Source organism: Fukomys damarensis, unplaced genomic scaffold (assembly GCF_012274545.1).
Source record: "Fukomys damarensis isolate Sample0158 unplaced genomic scaffold, DMR_v1.0_HiC HiC_scaffold_14, whole genome shotgun sequence".
Taxonomy (NCBI): domain Eukaryota; kingdom Metazoa; phylum Chordata; class Mammalia; order Rodentia; family Bathyergidae; genus Fukomys; species Fukomys damarensis.
Genome location: NW_022900926.1, coordinates 31,389,687 through 31,407,907, shown reverse-complemented (window position 1 = coordinate 31,407,907; position 18,221 = coordinate 31,389,687). Strand labels below are relative to the sequence as shown.

Below are 18,221 nucleotides of genomic sequence, written 5' to 3'. Positions count from 1 at the left end.
ATAAATACTGCTTTGAAAGTATGCTTAGTGTATCTAAAATATTCTCATTACAGATATCTGAGGGCAACATTCTAAACTCCTATGCTTTTGCAGTAACCTTTCAGATTTGCCAGTCCAGTGCAAGATCAAACACAAGCTGTCTCGAGTCACAATGTAAAAGGACACGGTGACAGCTTGTACAGTGAGTGAAGTTCATTCTTCCCCCAGGAACTTTGGCATTTTATTGTCAGGGCTGGGCATCCCCAACCCAAGGTGCTAAGGATTTACGAAGCCCAAGAATGTTCAACTACAACCTGTCTGCCATGGTGTTTGACGAAGTTTCCCATTCAGGAGAAGATTATATTCCACCCCCTCCTGAGCAGAGAAATGAGCATTGTGTGGAACACTCAGAAAGATATTAATCAACAGTGCTGGACAGAGCAGAGCTGAAAGGCGCCTTGGGGATGTCACAGTGAGAATGTGGCGGGCCCACCTGCAAAGCCCTGTTAGAAAGCGCATGGAAGCACTTGCTGCCCAAAGAAATGATGCCTTTCATGTTTTCAGAAGATCTATGTGGCTGATTTGAGATAATCGGGGAAGCAAATAGATGCAGTCTCTGGGACCTGAGAGGTGATTGCTACTGGTTTTGCCTAAGACTATAAGAGCTTTTCCTCTTCTCACCACCAGCGTTTGTGTTAACCAGACTTGTTCTCTGGTATCCTCAAGGAAATGCTATGGGGATACTCTTCATCTCTGCTCATGACATACCAGCAATGTGGAAGTTAAAAGAGGGATTATACAACACAATGACTTTTCTGTGGTGACCAGTTGTCTTTTCTTGCAGGGTTAAGAAGACTACAGAGCAGCCACAGATGTCCATCATCATCTCCCACATTCCCTGGAAGTTTTCCCTCTGTATTTCATTATTGATAGTTTGTTATGGACAGAAAAAAAAACCTTACAAAATTGTCCTCAAACCAAAACAAAAACAAACAAATAAACAAAACAAACCCCACAGTAAATGGAGCTTTAAAATCAGAAAGCATGTCAAAATACATTCTGCATTATTTCAGCTGAGTGGAAATTACTCTACAGAATATAGTCAGTCCTTTCAGCACACAGCTGGGAAACTAAAACTATTACTCAGGGTTGTTTACAGTTCTACATTTCCTTATCCCCACCCTCCTTCCAGGAATTTAGAGCCCTGCTCAGCAGTGGTAAGTTTCCAGAGGGTCAGATATTTTCACAGTGAACTGCTTGGGATTGGAATGAAAAACCAGCTTCATGGACAGCATTTTTCATTTTAAAATAAAACTTTTCTCGGGAAACATGAACTGATTAGTGGAAGGGCAAGGGAGCACAGACACCACATCAACAACAGAGAAGGCAAAGCACTGCTAACTGCAGAAATGAGGGTCTGTGAGGCAAGCTGTGGAGCACAGTGTGGCTGGGAGGTGGCCCTCGGGAGGTCCCTGGGCAGGGCAATGACTGCTCTTGGGTCCGGAGTGAAAGAGCTTGCCGAGTATGAGGAAGGTGAGTGGCTGCGAGTGCTGGCTGAAGAGGAATTTTAGGGCAAGCAGAAGAGAGAAGGTGCTTATAAATTTTAAATGAAGAACAACCAATTAGGACTTGCCATTTGGAGAATCCAAAACCCACAATCTGGATAAAACAGGAAGATAAAATAAAAAGATGGGGATGTTAGTATATTTTATGCAGATTTGTGGGTTCTGTGAATGGTAAAATAATTCATTGATCGATTACCTGTCTCATTGTAAAATCTAGAAAGAAAGAGGATGATAAAAGTCTGCCATGAATCAAATGGCAGTTGTGCCACCGGCTCTACTGAATTCGTATAGACACTCAGAGTGAACTCTGATGAAAAACACTGAATGAGCAACGTGCAGTTACACACAATTTTGGTGGGGTCCAAATATTTTATGCTCTGAGATTTACTCATGCTGTCCGTTTAGAAACATCTTTTCCAATTGACTAGGAAAGTATGCGGGTTGTAAGGAGGAATTTCACAACTACCCGGAGGCAGACCAGAAGCAGGCCTCCCTAAATCATGGACAATTTTCATCATCCTCTTGGGGTTCTAGAACAGTGTGGAAACCAGGAGAACAAGGTACCTGCTATTTGGGCTGCTGACAGAGGGTCCAGGCTGTGAGACACTACATTTGCCTCGTGGCTGTTTGCAATGAACAGGGGTAAAGAAAGAAGAATGTTCAGTCCAGGCAAATAAAGACAAGCTACTGATGAAAATTAAACTAAAAGTGTAGCAAAGGAAAAACAAATCAAATGAAATGATCAGTATCTGTGAATCAAGGAAACTGGCTTTTCTTTTACTAGAGAAGTAACATAAATTCACATCTACATTAGTAGTAACTAAAATAATCATAAATTATGATCCTGGAGTTTACAGAACAGTGGGCATAGTTTGCCCCATTTTTCATGGTAAAAGCATGAACGACTTTCTCCTACTCAAGTGGCTCTGTGTATTTACTGGTAATAAAAATAAATTAACTTTACTCATTATTTTTCACTTTTTAGAACACTAAATCAATATTAAATTTTTCAGTAGTAATATAAACTTGTTATTTTGCAGGAAGAAGTCCAGCAAGTTATACATTCTGGTTAAATAAAGGCTAAAATTTGAATAGAAAAGCCAGTATTCCTTCACATTCTTAAACTAGGATCTATAGGAAACTAGTGAATGTAGTAAAAAACAATCCTAAAAAGGATAATACATTTATCAGCATAGAACATAAGTGTATATAAAAAAATGTACAAATGAAATCATTACTTCTAAAAACTAAAGAAAAACAGAATGAATAAAATCATAAAGCCAGACAAAAAATAACAAAACAAAAAAACAAGCTTCTAATTACACAGAGAAATCAAAGTATAGAGGGTAGCAGGGCCAGATTTTCTTTTCATCCTCACTGTGTGGCTGTGAGGCAGCCCTGTCACCAGCCTGGTGGTCCGGGGGATAGGCTTGAACTGGTGCCAGATCAGGGCCCCAAGCCTTCAAGACCACCATTCAGAAATCTCTTTGGTTGAAGGTCAGTGAATCTCCACTTGTCTTATCAATTCAGTGGACTCACGGCACATGAGGTGGACATGGTGGTGGTGGTTTGAAGGAAGGTGTCACCAAATGGACACACGAGCAGCATTCTAGAAATGGCCATGTGAGCAAGAAAAATAATTTGTCATCCCACATACCATCCACACGTTGAACTCTGATTCTTTTAAGAAACAGAACTGCTCTCGTCCATTCCTGAGCGCATGCTGGAAGGGCACATGGTGTGGGGGCCTGAGGGAGCAGCTCTACACTGGTGACAGCCCTCTCCTGCCTAGGGATTCCTATTCTGAACCGGTGGATCCTATCATAGGCAAAAATACTGTCACTGCCTAGTGTTTGCACCTATGGGCTACCTGAAAATGACCAGTGCAAAGTTACCGGTTTCTGTTTGCTCGGGGTACTTCTTCCTGATGTAGGACTCGCAGATCCTGAGGTGTCCAGTTCATCAGCAGAAGACCAGGAAGACAAATCCTATGGAGGAAAAAGATGCTTCTAACAACCTTGTGTCCCAGAGCCACGGGAGATCTGCTGTTTATTTCTCATTCATCTGTACATCATCACCAGGCAAACCAGATCATTGGGAAAAAGGGAATCAGACAGCTATGAGGACAGCAGCTGATACTTGCAGTGTGTGGGGATTTCCTAGCTGAGAGCTTGGCCCTTCTGGAAAATACAGCTATAGGTTTTTATTGCACCTTTATTCTTTCTTGTTGACATGGATGTGAATGATATAGGCTCAGGAGGTAACGAGAGCTGTCTGATAGCTGTACGTCCCCAAGGCAAGAAATAAACCAATTTGTCTAAGTTAGAACAAGTGATAGGCATTCGGCAGTTTGTCTTGCAGAATCAGAGAAACTGTTATTTCAGGTGCTGCTGCTGTTCAGAGTCAATGCCTCCACTACATGCTTACAAGAGGACAAAGCACGGTGTTTTCTGACAGGATTTCACAGTGGAATGTCTGAGATCTTAGCATTGCTGGGTATGGAAAATCAACAATACTATCCTAGTATAGTATATTTAAGAAAAAATAGAAAAGAGAAAATTTCTATGGATTAATTACAGTGCACACAAGGAGAATGCATGCCTTGTGAGCTTTGAATGCAAAGCTCATCTGCAATGTTTGATTTGGTCCAATGTGGCTGAGTAACTGAAAATGTGTGAGTCCTTAAACAAAGAGGGTGAAATAAAATGCCACCGCAGTGCTATCAATAGAGGTGGCAGCAACAATTACAAGAGATCTTTTGAATTTGATGGAATCAAAAGCAGTGTCTTGTTATAGAGGTTTACGAGTCTGCTGTTTTCATTTTGAGAGCACATAGAGGAGCGGCGATGAAGAGTGGACACTCAGTCTGACAAGTGCTGCATTAAAAGGCTTTGGAGAAGCAGTGCCCCGCACTCCTGCAAGAAATGCGACACTGCGATGCCTGGTGAGGACTTACCTGCTGACTGCTTGACACGTCCAATAACTTCTCCAGATCCTTGATGTGACAACTGACCTCCTTCAGGAGAAGTTTGAGCCGATTTCCAATGACATGAACTTTTTCTTTGGCTTCTAAACAGTCAGTGCCTTCAGCATTGACCAGGAGTTGGCAAGACATGTCTTGCAGTGAGGCCACTTTGAGTTGGGACTCCAACAGCTCACGCCTTATTTGCTATTTATATATATAAGAGGAAAATTTTTCCTAAGAATCTCTAATGGACAATGTTCCCAAAGTAGAGAATTATATCTGAGCATCAGAATGTGGTGTGCACACTCAGAAGGTGCCGTACCCTGGCTACAGGAATTGGGGGCTGTGGTCTTATCCTGTCTCAGTCAGAAAACAAAAACAAACACAAATGCAAAAAAACTCCGTAGCACCTCTGAACGTCTCTGATTTCAGTTTTCTCGTTTGATAGCTGGTTCACAGTATCATCAGCTTTATTGTGGGCAGTGTATGTGAAGGTGCACTTAAAATGTGAAGTATTGTGCAAATGAGATATAAGATCATCTTTTAAATAGAAAAATAAAACATTAGCATCCAAATACAGCAAAACTCAAGTATGTCAAAGTGTACTCTGATGCCTAGTTGGGATTTTAAAGAAGGATGTAGTGTGAGTCATCAATCATAGCTTAATGCCAGAAGTCAAAGTTGAGTAAAAACACAGTTGCATAGTTATTTCCTCTTGGCTTCTAAGACACTTATGGTACTTAATTAAAAGCAGCCAATTCTATAATTTAGGTTAGTGACTCTTAAATGTTAAGACATAGAATTTTGAAAATACAGAAAGCTATAAGATGCAAAGCATTTTCTCTTAATGGAACTCAAATATGTTTCCTTATCATCTCTAAAAATCACTTAAATCCATCAAATTTTATATTGTCCAAGATCTTTGCACAAAAACCTATGCAGTAAATTTCCATTTAAATATAGTCCTAGAAACAGTTTCTTGCTTTTTTTTTGGGGGGTGGACTGGGGTACCCAAATCTATTTTAATTTTTTTAAAAATTTAAAACAGGGACTCACTTAAGTCACTAAGTTGCTCAGGCTGGCATCAAACTTGTGATCCTTCTGCCTTAGTCTCCCAGTGCAATGGGATTATAAATGTGTAACCACACTTGGCAGTTTGGCAGTTTTTTGCTTCTTGGAACTGGTATGCTCTGTTGTTGTCAGGTAATGATGATAAGCTAATTTATTGTGTCTCCCTTTTTGCTTTCTTTCAGAAAATTTGGTGCAAAGGTGCATGTTTTAGATGATACATTTAATTCCACTAACAAAGACTTAACTGTCCCCACTTTAATAGCTACTAAATATGTGTTAGGCACATGGATATAGTATATAAAGTTTAAATTAAAAATAAGCACAATTTACCAAAAAGCTGCCTTACCAAACACAAGCTAATTAAGATTAAGGAATCTTACATTAATATAACTAAGCAATGTCTGTTTGCCTCTTGTTTCAAAATGACCCCAAACTACAAGTTAAAATGCAAAATTATGTGCCATTCTGAAAGTAGCCAGAGACTGTCCACATTCTTACCTTCAGCTGCTTGTGATGATCCTGGAGGATCTCTGCATCGAGGTGAGAATCGACAGGGACAATTTCATTTTTCCTCCTGTCAATATTCTCCAACATAAGCAGTAAACCATGACTCATTTCATGGAAATCCTATAAAAACACTGGTATAAATAAACTATAATAGTACATAAGATCCTAATGGTATAATTGACAATGTGAAATAGGAAGAAAGGGGCTAAAGGTGTAGGGAAAGTGGGAAGGGTAGGAGAAAGGTAATAAGGGAAAGGAAAAAAAATAGGAGAAAATGAAAAAATGGAAATAAAGTGTTTGTAAATGGGGAGGGAAGGAGGGGGTGAAGGGAGGGCAGGGACAAGGGGAAAAAAATGAGAACCAAGACCTGTCATGTAAAGGTACAAGATCCCAATGAAGAATGTAACTGTACTGTATACCTAAAATGTACCAATAAACTCAGTGAGGAAAAAAACCAAACACATGAAGCATGAAATAACCATAGGAAACAAAACTTTCCAGAATACATTTCCATTCTTCAATTGCTACCATATGTGGCCAACAATACGCCTTCTTTCTCAGCAGACCCTGGTGCTCTACTAGGTATCTGACCAAGAGTTTATCTTCCTACTAAAAGCATCTCATTTTTTACCCTGGTGGTGTGGGGTAGACATGTAGTTGACATCAAAATACTTAATTTCCAAAAAGAGGAGTAGTGTTGATAGTTTGGAAGAAATGGAGTCTTCTCTTGTCTTTTCTTTGTGTATTCAAATTTTCCATCTTCTAAGGCCTGGGCCCAATCTTATGTCCCCATTCATTTATCCATTTGTTCATTTATTCAACACAGATGAGGTGAAATCAACCATGGTGAATGTTTAAATTAAAAAAATTATTACAGTAAAAGATACATTATGACTAATCTCCCTCAAAATACTTCTTCTTACTTGAAACACACTTATCCCATTGTTTTTGCCACCTTTTGGCACAGTTCTAGAAGTCCTCTTCTGTGAGCATCCTTAGTTGTGCTGCCCTAATTTCTCTGATGTCCAGATCAATTCAAAATAATTGCCTTTCACAATCATTTTGGCTTTAGGGCAAATCTAGAAGTCTCACTCATGGTACCAGTAAATAAGGTGGGCAGAGACACGCTGCAGTGCTTTTATGTGACAGAAATCACTGTAAATGTTTTTCATCAATTCAGGACATCAAGATAGTCATGACGACACAACTAGACATATCACAGGTGAGGATTTCCAGAACAGTATCAGAAAGTGTCAAGGGTGATGGGATAAGTGTGCTCCAAGTAAGGAGAGCTATGAGGGGGATTAGTGGCAATACGTCTTTTACTGTGATCATTTAAAATATTAAACGTATAGCATATTTTATCATACCTTGTTGTTACTGAAGATGTCCTGTGGGTAACAGTGGATGCAATGGGAAACAACAGCCTAAGTACCTGCTTTCAAATCCTTCATTGTCCCGCTGTGCTTAGAACGACCCAAACTCCTGGCCAGGACCTCAAATGCTCCGTGTATCTGGTTCCTGACCCTTCCCGGTCCTGATCACCTCCGGCCTCACTGACTACATTCTGGCCATACTGGATTCCTTTCTGTCCTGAAGGTACCACATCCTTTTCTGTTTCTGACACACCTCATTCACTGGAGCTCTTTCATAGCAACACCCTTTCAGTGGCAGCTCAGAGACCCACAGAACTTCTCTGACCACCCTCCCAGAGTGGCTATTCTCAATAGCTCTCAGTCACCGGTGCCTACAGGTATCTTGGGAATGGAGGGATAACAATGTGCAACACTTACTTTGATGTTCAAGAAATGTCTCTGTGCTCTGTAAATACGTGTTGAATGAATGAATGAAACGGATGAGTCAGAAGGAATGACAGGGCTGAGACAAATGTGGGGAGTCGTCTTTTTTTTTTTTAACTGGACAGTTGATGAGATATAGAATCTTTAAATTCTGGTTAGATGTACAAATTCTCCGGTAAAATGAAAAGTTCGGGAGCATAGTTAATCTCACTGAAATATTCATCTGGGGAAGCAACTGTATCCCACAAGGGACAGGGATGGTGTCTGGCTCCAAGTCACCACCTGCCCAAAGCCCCGCTGACCTGGCACTGCATCAGTGCTTCCTGGAGCAGACCCCGCCAGTCCTCCAGCAAAGAGCATGTGCGGTCCCAGCGCCCGTTCATCTGGGCCAGGCGGTCCTGTAGGTCCTGGCTCTCCTTACTGTCAGCCTGAGTGAACTCAGAGCTGCACAGATTGATGGAGAGGATGATGGCTTTGCGGTGGTCCACAGCTTTCTGGAGCTCCTAAAAGAGAAAGGGGGACAGTTACAGGCACTCATGATAAAACATTTGTTTAAAAACTTTAAGACCCTTGAAAATGTTCCGCTGAAATGCGAAGGTTTATTAATTAAAACTGGCCTCAACAGGAGGGCACGGCAAGAGAGGGCGGATGCACCCCACTGGTACTAATGGTGTAATGAGAAGAAATCCGCTGGGTGTCACTCACTGCAGGGATGGATCAAGAAAAGTAAGGTGTAGAACAAAAGAAATAGAAAGTCCAAACGGAATGAAATGTGGAACACAACTGCATTAATACATGTGAATACACACAAGTCCACATTTTTTAAGAGTACATATGGAGCATTAAATATTTCAGAATGGCTGGCGAGGCTTTGAGGAAAGGACATAATAAATACAGGAGGGGTAGAATAAATAAAGTGAAAATACATAAATAAAGCAGGAAGATGACTCTGCGGAAAGAACTGAAGCATCTGGTTGTCAGCCCCTAATGCAGTCACTGCACGTCACAAACCTGGATCCAATAGTTTTGAGCACCAGAATATCTGCTTTTTTTCTCATGTCATAGCCCTAATTCATTAGACCAACAGAATGCCAACTTGTGTGCCTAAGTAAGAAGTGAATTTCAGAAGGCAGATTCCAGGCCCTGGGGCTCTAGAGTTCTTAACCTGTAGTAGGCACAGTGGCCCCTAGGCCAAGGACAACTGCCTAATCTCAGGCTGCATTCTTGTGGGGGAAGAGAATGAGTCAGGCATTTCATGAGTTAATTGGTTTAGTTTGATTTTACAATCCCAGTGGGCGACTGATTTTTGGTTTTGTACATTTCCAAAATAACCATAGCTCAATTCCAAGAAAGTGTGCACATAACTGTGTATTAATTTTCAAATACTTGATAACATTTAAATATCCACAGGTCAAGGTGGGGTAAGAAATCCTGGAAATCACATTTATCTAGGCTTCATTTTCTTTTAATTTCTCACTAGTTCTGTTAGATTTGCAACTTGAATTAAATTTTCACTTTTCATTGGGTTCTTAACATGTTGTACTATAGATTCAACCACAGAGGCCATAAGAGATCAAGAAATACTAAGGAAGGTACTAGGTTATTGCACAGATTTATTAACAGAGAACATAGACAGGAAGAACCAGGAACAGGGAAGAGTAGGGCAGCTTTTCCTTATTATGCAGGCTGACTTCAAAAGTCTTCCTTCCCTGCCATCATTCTGCTAAGCTCTCAGATTCTGCCCTGCACTTGTTTAGCAACTTTTAAAGAATTTAGTTATAAAGCAAGTCTGCCTAACTAATTTATGGAGTCTACAGAAAAAAGCATTTCATTGTGTAAATTCTATAAATCGTAGCTCCCTTCCAGTGTTTTGTCCCAAAATTCACGGGGCTGGTGCAGAGACTTTTCTAAAAGATACAACTGTGGAAATTTCTGAGAATGTAAAACAAAACAGAACAACCCTCCAAAAGCAAGCCACAAAAACATCGTCTTAAAATAAATAGCATATACTAAAGTCACAGAAACACAGGAGCAGCACATGCACTTCTGAGTCCGGAGGTCCAGGGTAGCTGCACTCTGAGGAGGAGCACCCTAAGCACATCTTGATGTTCTCCAAACAAAACCCAGGAGCTACAGGAGCTTCTGTCAAGTAGAAACTGAGCTCTTAGTCCGTGGGTACTCACCAGTTTCCACATATGAGTGCAATTCAATAGCTGGGCTAAGGATTTTAAGACCCAGGGCTGGAGAGAAGGGAAGTTACACTATACTCAGACCAAAATCAAAGGCAAATGGCAGGAGTATTTTGGAAGTCTTTCTGATATGAGAAGATCAAATGATATCACAAAGCTTCCCATGAATTCACACAGACACGGTGTTTGAAAGGATTTCTTTCCAGAAAACACTCTCTTCACATTTTTATTTACATTACAAAGAAATTAGCTAGGTCACAGAGGTGCCTGGACTTTTCCTGAAACTAACTGATTGCTTTGCAAAGTGCCAATGTGCTAAATTACGTGTGATTATTTACATGGTGGGGAGCCCTACAATGTGGTCTACCGTTCTGCCCTTCTGAACCATCTTAGAACATACTTCGACTTTGGAGGGCTGTGGGAGAGGCGCATTCTCGTCCAGTTTTGTTGGAAACCTCCCCTGCTGCTCTGTGAGGGTAAAATATCTCAAGCAAGAAGTTTCTGAACAAGTGTTACACGGGGCAGCTTTCTCCTCGGCCCCTGTGGGAAAAGCAAAGGTCAGTACCTTGAGCTTTTTGATCTGAAGCTCGATGGTCTGGATGTCAGTGCTGAGCTCCAGGCGCTGGAGTTGCTCCAGTTCCTCCTCTGTCTCCCCAAGCCAGGCCCAGATGCTGTTCAGGTCTGAGTTGAACTGCTGCCATTTCTGGAGGTTTTGCTTCATCCTCAACTCCTTGCTGAGGGCCTGGGCCTGGAGGAGCTCCCAACGCTCAATCACACCTGGAACGACAGGCGCCGAAGAGTGACGAGTTTTCTCCAGCTGGGAAATGCTTTAAACACATATTGGTGGCTAACTCTGAAGGGCAATGGAACCAGGGGCAGTTGTGAATGCCTATAATCCCAGCACCGAGAAAGGCTGAGGCGGGAGGACAGCAAGTTTGAGTCTTATCGGAGAAACTTAGCAAAAACCCTGCTTCAAAATAAGAATAAGTTTAAAAGCAAAAACAAAAAGAGGTTAGGGATGTAGCTTAGTGTAAAGGCCTTGGGTGCAGTCCCCAGCAATGGGGGAAAAAAACAACAGAATGAACAATAATATCTCACTGGATATTACTGCTGTCATGTGGAAAAAACAGTCAAACGAGTACAGAGGCTTTGTTTTTCCTACTAGCTTTTCTAATGGAGAATGGAGTTTAAAAACAGCTGCAAGGAACTTTATGAAGTAATAAGCAGTCATGTGCCTGAAGAAATTATTCCGTTTTTGGTTCTTCTCTACAACAGGATGCTGAATGCAAACATATAAAAAGCTGACTCGATTCATTAGGACAGTGCCTTAAAATAAACGCCACATAAGAAAAACCAAGGTGAGGTACTTCTTCTCCCTCCTCTGTCACAGGAGATCCTTTGATGGTGGCAAGAGGGCCCCGGGAATGAACCCCCTAGAAAGAGGTAAAGCAACACAGTGGAAGCTGGGTGGGACAAAATGCTCGAGGATCTTACAGTTTACATTCTTGGATGGTGTGTATGGTGCACTCACCAGCGGTCTGGGTCTCGGTACCACTCAAGTTAACAAAGCCAGGAAAGTTTTCCTCTTCCTCTTTCAGCTTGTGCTCCAGTTTCCTCACTGAATCTATACTGCCGCTGCACTCGCCCAGCAGTTTCATCTGTTAAGACATGAAAAACAGCTCCCCATCACCAAAATTCCCACAGGGCATGAGCCTCCAGGGAGACATTTCTGCAGCTGCTTGGCAGACTGGTGGCAGTGCTGTACCCCTCTGTGCCACTCTACCAAAAATAGGCTCTGCTGCCTCAACAGGTGGCGTGCATTCACAAACACCCAGAGCAAAGCCTTGACGTTATCCTTTGCATACTGGGTTGGCATGGGAAGCCCTCAAAATTTCCTTCAATTTCACAAATCAAAACAGATCGAACCAGTCTGGGATGGAAATCTCAGCCTTCAGCCAATAAGGCAATATATAATTTTTGGCAAGTTGCTCCTACTTTCTCTTTCTTAAATTTAAATGTGGAAACATTATTATTACCACAGATCTCATGGGAATGTTTCTGCATTGAATAATTGAACTACTTAAAAGCATAAAGCAGTATTAATGCCAGCTGTTTTAGGAGGAAATTTAAGCAATATATAACAGGTACCAAGGGACTAAATTCTAAAATTAGGGGGAAAACTCACAAATCCATTTCTAATATCATCTGTAGAATTCAAACATAAAACAGAAAATCACTTTAAGGCATTTCTGCTATATGGACCATGCATTACATCATCTCTCAGACCCCTCAATAGATCACAATGGTACTGAAGCTACTTGGATGACTTTTGATGGAGGTTAAGTATAATCTCAATGGTATAAGCATGGTCATCATCAAATTATATTAAAGTTATAATACAATTTTAAAAAGAGGCTTCACAATAACCTCTAGAAGTAATCATGAGAATATTAACATCAACATATGCAGCTAGAACAGCTCTCTTCCCTGACTTCAAACAGTAGTGTCTGTGCCTATAGGTCCGGAGATTTAGCTCAGTGGTTCTGCAACCTGCCTCGCAAGCCCAAGGACCCGAGTTTGATCCCTGGTACAAAAAAAAAAGAAATTAAAAAAACAGTGCCTATAAATTGTGATTAGACCACCCCAGGAAATTAGCTTTCCTTTCCTTTTACTAAGAATCCATTCGGCTGTGAAAGAAGATATTGGACAGAGAAGACATTTACTTTACAAATCTCTTGCTTAAAAATGTGTAGGTAACAGATACAGGTACTTCTCTGAAAACAACTTACCAGGTTACTGAGTAGAACAGGATAAATGAAGCTCTGATGGGCTTTATCACACATAGCTAATAGCTGCTCACGTAGAATTGGTAATATGCATAACTCTTTCCTGTCTTTCCCCCCAGTCCCTCCTGTCAGATGTGTTTACTTCAGAATGAGCACTCTGAGGAGCACAGAACCGGGCAGTGCTCAGTGGCAGATCACTTGCCCAGAGTGCCAAGTTCTGGTTCCATCCTCAGCACCGTAAACCAAACCAAACCAAACCAAAACAAAACAAAAGGAAACGAAGCAAAAGGAAACAAACAAAAAAAACCTAAACCAAAGCATAAACAAAACACCTGGGGACTCTAAAATATTTCCAAGGTCAATAAGGGAATTGAAAACCTAGGATGGGAACTAAAAAAAGTCCATGTTTAGTAATCTATTAGCTAAAATCTGCCGATTCAAGGATAAGTTTGGCCAACATGTATTAGTTGAATGTGGAAAAAGGGCTAATGACCTTTGGGAGCCAATGCATTTTGTTGCACTCAAATAAATGGATCTCACTGAGTACTTAGTATAAAGGAACACGATGGTCATTGCAATGGGCTCCCTGACCTGGAAATGGGACAGCTGTACTCAAGCGGTAACTTTAAAGAACAGGGCTTTGTTTTGCACATCCCTGTCCCTGAGTTTGAGGGCATGCTCTGTTTGGGGACTTCGTAAATCCTTCATGCTTCAGATGGACCTTCCTTTGTCACAGAACCGTTATCCAGGTATAGGTTGGGACACTCACATAGCCTTTGTAGCTGGAGTCCAGCTCTGGCCCCGTGGGAGTTTTACTGCGCAGGACATTTTCAGTTTGCTGCATTTGGAAGCGGCTGTCATCCAGGGCTTTGTCCAGTTGTTGGATCTGTGACGCCAAGACGCTGTGATGTCCTGCGGTGTAACCATAAGAATCTTTACTGCCCATACTGTGTGAGTTATTTCAAGAATTTCAGAAATTGTTTCAGTATGGCAGCATGGAAAGGGCAAGTGAGTGGGTAATAAAAAAGCAAATTTAGTACTATATGTTAGAGGGTTAGACTTGTAGGAGGTTACACCAGTGAGTGTGCTTCCTAAGAGTCCCAGCAGAGTGGGCAATGTAAAGTGCTCTGAAGTTGGTTCTGAGCAGCCTGAAGTCCCCACTCCCTCCTCCAGCTACTGTGGTCATCTGAGTGCTATAAATAACGGCAGGCCTTTTTAAAAATCTGAAATGGTATCTGCTGCTCTCCAGGAACTAGGAGGTAGCCGTTTCTCAGGCTCCTTCTGCACGCATATAACAAGCAGAGGAAGACACAACTCTAATTTGTATCTGTGCACCTTGGGAGACGAAAGTGCCATTGGAGATCTGATTACTGTGTCATTCACTTAAGACATGAATTCAAGTTAACCAACAAAAAACTAGCTCAGAACAGACCTCCCTGGAGAGATCAAACTAGCAGAGACTTGCTTTTATCTAGTCTGAAAAAACAGAGGAGAAAGCTAAAATACCAGTGCTTCCATCCAGGTATGTGCTTCCTCTTGGCCTACATCCTGGTTCATGCTACAATTTCAGTGGTAAAATTACATGCTGCGTGTGTGTGTGTGTGTGTGTGTGTGTGTGCGCGCGCGTGTGTGTGCACCTTTGTGTATTACAGTCTTAGAACTGAACAAGAGCAATGATCACCAGAATGGAGTTAGCCCAGGGTGAAAGCAGAACAAGTATTAGTAAGTAAGCTTTATTGAATTTATTTATTTACTTCTGAAGAAAGGCCTTCTATGTATATGCAGAAGGGGTTTCTTACTAGGTCTTGCTTGGAAAATCACCTGTCAGTAATGCTCCCTCATTTTGGTCTTTTGCTTGTCTTCAGAAACAGAAGTGTACACTAGCCCAAGAGTCAGTATTATATTGCTGAGCTCCTCACCCTTCCCCAATGCACTGACCCTGAATTACAGTTTCTGTCATGCACCACTGAGCAAAACTGGTCTCCATTTTGCTTCAATTCTTCTTGTTTCAGGAATAGCTAAAGGGAAATCTAAGATCAAGGTAGAGTAGAGCACATTTTTCATTTCCAATTATTTTCTGAGATAAGACAAACTAAAATGGTATATTTTAGGTGGGCATGGTGCTGCACACCTGTAATTCCAGAACTCTGGGAGACTGGGGCAGGAGAATCTTAAGTTTAAGTCCCATCTGTGTGATTTAGTGAGATCCTGTCTCAAAGCAAAGACAAATAAATAATAATAATAATAATTAATAATAACAGGGCTCAAGGTGTAGTTCAATGTGAAAATCCTGGATTCAATCCTCAGCTCTTCAACAAAAACCATCCATGGCATTTTTGGACCCAGTCTCACCCTTTGTTTTGCATGTGATCTCTGAGATGAGGCAGATGCAGTGTAGCGCATCCCCAGGTCACTCACCCAGCCAGCGGCAGGTGGCATTTCCCCCCCCCAAATCGGCCCACTCACCAAGGGAGTGCAACTGCTGGCTGGCCAGGTGCTGGCTTTTCCCTGTCTGCTGTTAATGGGTGCCCGAGGTCTATACTTAAGGAAGCTGATTACCACTTGATAAGTGGAGAAGTGACTTCATTTTGTGTGATTATTTAAGTCTTATTTTGGATGTGGACCAACCAGCTGCTTTCATCTAGTACAACAGGAAGAGAGGAAGGTTTATGCCTTAGCATGCGTGAGCCCCAAAGCTGTGAGCGATACAGCAGCTGTGCTGAGAGAGGGGGGTTGGTACAGGGTGGGGATGGATGGGCTCACTGGCTTTCCATGCCTACCAGACGTATTTCTGATGGCATTTTCTGTGAGTTTTACATAGGCCTCAGGGCTCTCAGGGATCACTACATCTGCAAAAAGAGCACAGTCTAAGTTGACAGATAAGTGCTAGAAGCCTTGATTCTCTTGTGGCAGGAAAACAACTTTCCTAGGGAAAAAAAGGAAGTTAGTCATTTTAGACAGATGGCTCCCAGGCACATGGGAGAGTGTGCGCATGCTCACCAAGGGCTTCTGGAAACGATCCTGCTAGGAATTCACGTTCACTGAGAGTGTTTTGAGTACTCGTTCATCCTTACAGAAACCCAACAGGTGCCTGGCAGTATTATTCACATTTTATAGATAAGAAAACTGACATCCAGGGAAATGAAGTTACTTATTCAAATTTAAACAGCTAGGAAGTCACAGAAAAGGGACTTCAGCCAAGATTCTAGGGTAGCACTGCCCCTTGTATTTCTATGAACAACACATATAATTTTAAACATTTACTAACCAGATTAGAAGAGTGATAAGCGGATGAAATTAATTTTAATGCCAAATTTTACTAAATCAATATATTCAAATGATAATATGTTATCAACATAAATATTAACATTTCACATTCTTTCTTAGTAGCAAGTCTTTCAAATCACTGCGTATGTGTTATCCTTTTCTTCCTTCAGCCCATTACAATTTGCAGTCACATTTAGTGCTTAACTGCCATGTAGTTGATGGTTGCATCCTGGACAGCAACTGTTATGATATCATATTCCTATCTCTTTGGTGTGAATGAAACAGAAAGGCAAGAAATCATCTTTTTCAATTAATGTCATATGCTTGGAGATCCAGATTTGTACTATCCGAACAAACAAAACAACCCACAGATGACCTTTCAGGGAAAGTAGGAGGTACATTTACAAGTACCAAACATCGGCCTCCAATCATTTATTCCACTTTTGCTCACCTTCCATATAGTGATCTTCTTTCTCTGTCCATCCCTTTAGAATACTTGATGCTTGGAATTTTGTCCTTGTTTCCCTTATAAACCTTTCATGTATGGTTCCCTCCTTTCGCTCAGGGACAACTATTTATGCATGGATAACTACCTGATCTAGTTCTAGGTCCTGAATACAGATTCACATATCTAGTTTTGGATTTTTGCATTTGGAAATTCTACGAGTATCTCAAAATCAGGCAAACCTAACTGCACTCAGCATTTCCCGCACCTTACTGTCTTGCTTCCCTCTTGCGGTCATAAGGGCCTAGGAACACGCACATCTTCCACCAAGGCGTGTCCCTGTCTCAATTCAATCATCCATTATGGTGGAGTCTTCTCATGATTCCTCACCACTTCCACATTCTCTCAGCCCAGCGCTGCTTCTTTAGTTCAGGTCACTATCCTATCTCTATCCTGGATTATAACATGTTTCCACCTATGCTCCCTTCTGCCCTATTGTCTCTTCTCTTGCAGTGTCTAGACTGAAACAATATAAAACTGCACTTGATCACATCCCCTCCCTCCTCAGACCATGCTGTGGCTCCCTATTACCTTCCGAATAAGAGCCAAACCCCTTTCTGTGGTGAATAGGCCACGTTGTGAACATCCTGCCTTGCCCTTCCAGCCTTTTCCTTGTCTACTCCACACCACTCAACCTATGATCTTGCCATTCTGGTCAAACTTCAGCTCACCAAAGGCACTAAGGCTAACCACAGAAATGGACGGTACTTCCCTCTCTTCTCCTGAACACTGCCTCATCCACCCGGCAACTGCCACTAGTGCTTCTGTTCTCAGCTCTCCCCTGCAGCCTCCTCCCGGTGCTGGTGAGCTGCCCCATGGTTACGTTTCCATGTCACCACATCTTCATCATTATCATAGCATCACGAATTTCACAGAAGGTGAATCTGCTTAGCTGATATGTTTCCAGCCCAGCAGTAGCCTCTCATTGCTTTCCTCCAAGCTGGCATACAGGAAAAGCACTTCCTTACCTGATAAGCCCACGGCGCCCCTAAGGTAGAAATCCTTCTCTTCCCGGCCCTCTTCATCCTCAGATGGCAAAGTCCTGGACACTGCGGACTCCAGGTCACGACTGAGGTCATAGTCATGATCCCACTCCAGAGGGATGGAGTCCACGCTGGCCGGGGTGTCCCGTCCCGACCGCTCGCTGCGCAGGGGCTGGGGGAGTGAGAGGGAGGGGTTGGAGGAAGGCTGGGGGGAGAGCACGCCGTCCACAGACGGGTCCTGCCAGCGCAGGTCTGAGAGGGCCGCAGAGTCATCGAGCTCCAGCTCCCGGTCAGACAGGTCGTGCTCATCATCCGGTAGCTAGAAGGGAAGTCAGGCCAATTCCATTACTGCAGGGCTCAGGGCCCTCACCTGACAGGTGCTACCTCAGCAGATCACTCCAGCTGAGCTACCATCAGTCAGGTGATCTATACCTGTCTACAACACACAGTAATTTTAAACTCCTTACTAACAATACACCATAATCTCTGATCACTTTAGAAATGTCTTACACATTCACCTCAAAGTCTCAGTTTTATCACTAGTAAGATGGGAATACCAAGACCTACTTAGAGACTTGATAGATGATTAAATATAAAGTATCATG

The 18,221-nt window shown here is 42.1% G+C and overlaps 1 protein-coding gene across 1 annotated transcript in view; it reads right to left on the bottom strand.

Moving 5' to 3' along the window:
- LOC104865393 (nesprin-1) overlaps positions 1-18,221 on the bottom strand; it is a 176,103-nt gene that overhangs the window by 10,289 nt on the left and 147,593 nt on the right. Inside the window, exons 61-69 of the mRNA XM_033763163.1 lie at positions 17,602-17,935; positions 13,631-13,773; positions 11,607-11,733; positions 10,641-10,852; positions 8,189-8,389; positions 6,079-6,207; positions 4,501-4,713; positions 3,440-3,532; positions 2,109-2,167 (exon numbers count right to left, since the gene is read on the bottom strand). Coding sequence (XP_033619054.1) covers positions 2,109-2,167; positions 3,440-3,532; positions 4,501-4,713; positions 6,079-6,207; positions 8,189-8,389; positions 10,641-10,852; positions 11,607-11,733; positions 13,631-13,773; positions 17,602-17,935 — 1,511 coding nt within the window. The remainder of the gene's footprint in view (positions 1-2,108; positions 2,168-3,439; positions 3,533-4,500; positions 4,714-6,078; positions 6,208-8,188; positions 8,390-10,640; positions 10,853-11,606; positions 11,734-13,630; positions 13,774-17,601; positions 17,936-18,221) is intronic.